At 42.7% G+C, this 6,564-nt stretch overlaps 1 protein-coding gene across 1 annotated transcript; it reads right to left on the reverse strand.

Annotated features, from left to right (window-relative positions):
- Positions 1 to 340: 340 nt before the first annotated feature.
- Positions 341 to 1,486, reverse strand: LOC138875388 (uncharacterized). The gene is made up of 2 exons (XM_070154214.1): positions 753 to 1,486; positions 341 to 389 (listed from the first exon to the last, which is right to left on the reverse strand). The coding sequence occupies exons 1-2, from the start codon at positions 1,484 to 1,486 to the stop codon at positions 341 to 343; spliced, it is 783 nt and encodes a 260-aa protein (XP_070010315.1).
- Between the last annotated feature and the right edge of the window lie 5,078 nt (positions 1,487 to 6,564).

Below are 6,564 nucleotides of genomic sequence, written 5' to 3' on the forward strand. Positions count from 1 at the left end.
CCTCTGGTAGGGCTAATTCGGGTGTTGTAGTCAATCTTGATTTCAATTCTTGGTAACTACTTTCACAAGCATCGGACCATTGGAATTTAACTGCTTTCTGCGTCAACTTAGTCAATGAAGAGGGAAGAGTAGAAAACCCCTCCACAAATCTTCTGTAATACCCAGCCAAACCTAGGAAACTGTTAATCTCTATTGGAGTGGTAGGTCTAGGCCAATTCTTCACTGCCGCAATCTTTTGAGTATCTACCATAATTCCTTCCCCGGAGACGACATGACCCAAGAACGCGACGGATTCAAGCCAAAATTCACATTTTGAAAATTTTGCATAAAATTGATGTTGCTAAAGTGTCTGCAGAACTGCCCTGAGATGGTCAGCATGGTCATCCCAACTTCGGGAATACACAAGAATATTGTCAATGAATACTATCACAGATGAGTCTAGAAAAGTCTTGAAGACTCGATTCATAAGATCCATGAAAGCTGTCGGGGCATTTGTTAGCCCAAAAGACATCACTAGAAATTCAAAGTGCCCATACCGAGTCCTGAAAGCTGTTTTTGGAACATCCTGCTCCCTTATCTTCAATTGATGATACCCGGACCGCAAGTCAATTTTTGAGAAACACGTAGCACCTTGCAATTTATCAAATAAGTCGTTTATCCTTGGTAGAGGGTATTTATTTTTGATTGTGACTTTTTTGAGTTGCCGGTAGTCGATACACATCTGTAGCGACCCATCTTTCTTCCTTACAAACATGACCGGTGTGCCCCACGGTGACACACTCCACTGGATGAAACCCTTCTCTAGCAAATCCTTCAATTGTTCCTTTAGCTTTTTCAATTCTGCTAGTGCCATTCTGTAAGGTGGAATTGATATAGGCTGCGTGCCTGGCATCACATCGATCCCAAAATCGATCTCCCTATCTGGTGGGATCCCAGGGAGTTCATCTGGAAAGACATCCGGAAATCTATTCACAACTAGCACTGACTCAAGGCTAGGTGCCTCGACATTGGTGTCTGTAACCCAAACTAAATGACAGATACACCTCTTCTTTATCATCTTCGCGGCCTTAAGGTAAGAAATAAGACGACCTTTAGGCACTACATTATCTCCCTTCCATTCAACATCGGGATCATTATAAAATTCAAGCCTCATTGTTCTAGTACGACAATCAAGTTTGGAAAAGCAATAATAAAGCCAATCCATTCCCATTATTACATCAAAATCAACCATCCCTAATTCAATAAGATCGGTCGTGGTATTTCTACTATAAACTCGACCAACCGTAATTGGCTCACCAACTGGAGTAGACACCGAAAATGGCTCATGAAGCTGATCCGGTTCTATCCCAAATTCCATAGCAACAAAAGGTGTAACATAGGACAAGGTGGAACCGGGGTCAATAAGTGCATACACATCATGAGATTGGATAGTCAGAATACCTGTAACAACAACCGGAGAAGCCTCTGCGGTCTGGCGACTACTCATAGCATAGAACCGACGAGGTCCTCCTGAACTCGACGCACCACCCCTAGCTGCACCATGCCTTGCGGGTGCTGGGGCACCTCGAGCTAGAGAAGGGGCTGAAGATATAGCAGCTGCTGGATTGGATGACTGTGTTGTGCCCCTACCCGCTCCCTGGCGGGATACACGACAATGCCTCTAAATATTACCCCTCATCCCACGTCCATAACATACGGGTAATTCCAAATAGAAAACCCCGGAGTGCATCTTCCCGCACTTTGGGCAAGGGGACCTCTACTGTTGCTGGGACCTCTCTCCTGACCGACCCCACTGGTGGGATCCCCTGTTGCCCTAAACGGGCCTGAAACAACTCTATTATTGTTGTTGGCTGGGCCCTGATGGCGGTGCACTGGCTGAAGACCGCGCAACAAACTAGGACGGCCCTGACGATCCTCCCTTGAAAGCTAATCTTCCCCCACCTAATGAATCTCCCATGTTGCTCGTATATCGGGCCTTACTGTTACCCTCTCTCTCCATTATGTTCTTTAGTTTACGGTTCTCTGTGGTCTGAGCAAATGCTACCATCTTCCTATAATTCATGTCGGAATTCAATGCAGTCGTAAAAGCCCCATTAATAGTCAAAGTATTAAGGCCCTGAAAAAACGGCGTACCCTGGCCTCCATTGTGGGCAACATGTGAATGTCATACTTGGACATGTGAGCAAACTCCATGTGGTACTCCACACACTTTTGCTACCTTGCTTAAGATTTTCAAACTCTGTTGCACGGGTTGCCTTTGTCTCAGCAGGCAGGAAAAGATCTATAAAGGCATCGACAAACTCGCTCCACCTTGCTGGAGGGCTCCCATCCACACAGGAAACTTCCCACAACTCAAACCACGAATAGGCCACCCCTTTCAGACAATAGGTAGCCAACTCTACTCCCCCTGTCTTAGTTGCACGCATAACCCTGAGAGTCTTGTGCATCTCATCAATAAAATCATGAGGGTCTTCTTCTGTATCGGCACCCAAAAACACTGAAGGGTCTAACTGAAGAAATCTATTCACCTTGGAACAAGTGGGATCCCCTTGCTGGCAGGATGAACTAGGCACAACATTGGACCTTTGGACTTGAGAGGCCACTATCTGGGTCAACATCTGAATAGCTCCCCTAAGATCCCCATCAGAAATACCAGAACCGTAACCTGGGGCTGGAGGCGGAACAGGAATATCAATAGGAGGGATAGTGGTACCCTTCGCAGGTGTGGGAACTGGGGTAGTTTACTCTGGAATATAATAACCAGGTAAGGTGGTACCAGGGGACTACCCTCACCCATAGTATCAAGAAGTGATTCATCAGCCACTCCTAAGGTGGCATTGGCTCCTTGGCCAATTCTCGCTTTCTTCTTAGGTGCCATTTACTGAAAGATAGAACAATACACTGATTAGAGGGGGAATAGTTCCATAACAAGTTTTACCGCACGATCCATAATATCAAAAAAGGGTGTTGTTCCTAAATGCCCTAGTAGCCTCCAACTTATAGATGTGGTCGACTACACACCGATAAGAAGGACTCTACTAGACACGACTCCGAGACATTCTAGGACACTTTAAAACCTTAGGCTCTGATACCAAGTTTGTCACGCCTCAACCTCGGAAGGCGCCACCGGCGCTCAATCGAGTGATCCCAACTAAAAAAGCCTTACCGTACACTTTCTACCCGACTGAATATGATTAAGGAAGCCATGCTTTCGTTTATTTAAGCAATAGGAAAGATTCCACATTCAACATTGTTAGTTCATTTTACATCACAACCATAAACCATAGTTAAGTTCCCAAGATTCCATATAATTTCACTTTATAGAAACAAGAGTTAGAATTACAACATAGTTCATAGGCTCATCCAACACCCATACATAACCCACACAATGTCTACGGAGCCTCGAAGAATACATAAGACAAGTATGACAATGCCAGCAATAAGGCCCCGGCTGTGCCTCAAAAGTGGATATCTATAACAAAAAATGCACAACATAACCCCTTGAAGGAGAAAAGGGCTCACCAAGACTTTGAAAAGAGGATACTCTGCTACGCGCGATCGGCACTATCCTCTATGAAGCCACCTACATTCATTTAAAAATGTAGTGCCCCTGGCAAAAGGGACATTAGTACCGATAGTATGTATAACTAACCACCATCTAGATAGAAAGAACTTTCATACAAGAATAAGGAAATCACAAGTATAACTAAAAAACTTTAAATGATCACAATATTATCAAATAAAAGGATCATACAATTTTCACATTATTTTCCCATAGCTTTTAGTTTTGGGGCATTTCACGCTATTCATCATTGTCCACAATACCATCGCTATCTTGAGCGGAGTCCGATCTCATCCCGATCGGCTAGGTTGTCTTATTTGAGACATATACTTCAATCACAAATACAATACCACCATGTGTGCCGGCATGGCGTCCGATCTCGGCCCGATCGGCTAGGCCGCCTTACCAAGGCATTTTCGTTTTCCATCAATCATCTCCTTTCAATATTTGTTTCACATATATCATTTCATAGTCACTTGGGGCCACAGCTATCACGTCATAAATTAGGCACTAGGTGACATCTCACATCATTCCCAATTTCAATGTTAGATTTGTAATTTAGGATAATATGTGCACACAAGAGCAAATAAAATTGTAAGCATAGATGAGACTTCACATAGATGGCACAACATATGCATATTCAATCTTAATTTAAGGTCTAGGAATTTCAACACATGGTTCATATTCATTGCATCCTTTCCAAGTTATCAAGAATAGCACTTCGATCACATTGAGACAGATCTTTCACACCTATAAGTTTGCAACTCCAATTCATGTGAAAAAACAATCAATATAACAATCCAACCTTAATCTTACTGCATTTACACAAACATACCGCATTTACACAAACACCAACGGAGCTCAATTTCTAAAAGACGGGGTTTTAGCCATACATACATCAGTAAAGCTTTCCTTAAATCCTTACAACAAATTCTGGAATTTCCTAGCAACTTCAATCTATTTTATGAAAATTACAAGTTGAACCAAGAATTAGAGGCATGAATGAGATTCTAACTCATTTAAGTAAATTATCAAGAACTAAGTGTGCACAATGATTTTAGGATACTTTTGTGAGAGATTTTTATCATCCTATACCACAATTGTTATCTCTTTTGGTTTACAACAACCCCATACCCCATTATATTTTACGCATGCAATATTATCAGCCCTTACACCCATGAACCCCCTTGCTAATCACATAGTTTAATGGAAATTTCGAAATAATAAAAGAGGGTACAAGCTCTTACCTCTTAGGGTGACGACCTAGCAATTTCACTTAACAATCTTCAAAGATTTGGGGCAAGGATGGAGTGGGGACTTGATGAAGGTCATTCCCTCTCTTTCTAGAACTTCCTCTCTCACTCTATATACCGTGAAATAACAGGAAAAAAGTCTAATGGGGTGTTTTTAATGGGATGGGGTCGGGTTATAAAAGTTAGAAAATAGGAGCCCCGACATGATTTGCGATCGAATAATGGACATGCGGCGCGCAAAATGGACCGCAAAAATGGTCCCAAAATCTGGACAAATTGTCTGGGTATGCGATAGAAATGTTCGCGTACCTGTTCTGCGGTTGCATAATGCACCGCAAAACTGCCCTTCACAAAAATTCCAAGGGGATTATGCGATAACTATGCAACCCGCATATTGATTATGTGATCGCATAATTAGCTGCATAGTTGGCCTCAACTTAACTAACACACTGACTGGCTCTGCGGCGACTATGCAGTCTGCATAATTATTATGCGACCGCATAATGGAACATAGAAACATACTTTTCTGGCAAACATAATTCTTAACTTTTTAATGCACCAATCAATCCAAAGGGTCCGAACCGCGGGGCCTTACATCCTATCTTGGCATCACAAGATTCTGGTTTATGAGTAGAAATTTCCACGGGGCCTTACATCCTCCCCCACTTAAGATCATTCGTCCTCGAATGAGGATCAAGGTTTACTTATTAGCAATCTCTATGCAACCTCAGCTTTTCACAACATGAAACATATTCAAAGCCCTAAATTTGGCTAACTCCCTGAATTTTAAAAAAAAAATCCAGAGTTTCCATTGTAACTAGGCCTATCCACCTATCAGAGAGCCCTAGAAACACATCCTAACAGCTTGTACACATTTTACAATCATAACATAACTTGTACAATACTAATCATGGCCGCATAGGCAACATATAACCAAAACAGTATAGTTTTAATCAAATCACAAGATAAGAGTTCATGGGAACCAAATGCAAAATGCTATTACATGACTATTCAAACAAATGTGGGTACTTCTTTCTCATTTCTTCCTCGGCTTCCCAAGTGGCTTCCTCCACCTGCTGGTTCCACCATAACAATTTTATGGAGGCCATTTCTTTATTTCTCAACTTTCAGACTTTCCTGTCAAGAATGGCTACTGGAACTTCTTCATATGACAGTTCTTCATTAACCTCAATAGTTTCAACAGGCACAATAGTGGACGGATCTCCCACTACCTTCTTCAACATAGACACATGAAAGACCAGTTATACCAATGACATCTCGGGTGGCAGCTCGAGCTTGTATGCCACCTGACCAATCCTTTGAATGATTTTGTACGGTCCAACATACCTCGGACTTAATTTTCCTCCCTTCCCAAATCACATGATACCCTTCATTGGGGAAACTATCAGAAATACCCAATCATCTTCTTTAAACTCCAAATCTCTTCGACGAACGTCCGAGTAAGACTTTTCACGAGATTCAGGTTTTTGAGTAGAAATTTCCACGGGGCCTTACACTCGGGCTATATTACATCTCAAACTGAGTACCCGCGCTCACTGGGGGTGTAAAGACTCCGGGAGGGGCCCCTTATGGCCCAAGCGCAATAACAAGCCATCTCATGGCACAATCAATATATAATTCACTCAGGGTACCCACATTCACTGGGGGTGTACAGACTCCCGAGAGGGGCCTCTTACGGCCCAAGCGCAATATCAAGCCATATCGTAGCATAATCAATAGGCTCTCGGC

This window comes from Nicotiana sylvestris, chromosome 8 (assembly GCF_000393655.2).
Source record: "Nicotiana sylvestris chromosome 8, ASM39365v2, whole genome shotgun sequence".
Taxonomy (NCBI): Eukaryota; Viridiplantae; Streptophyta; class Magnoliopsida; order Solanales; family Solanaceae; genus Nicotiana; species Nicotiana sylvestris.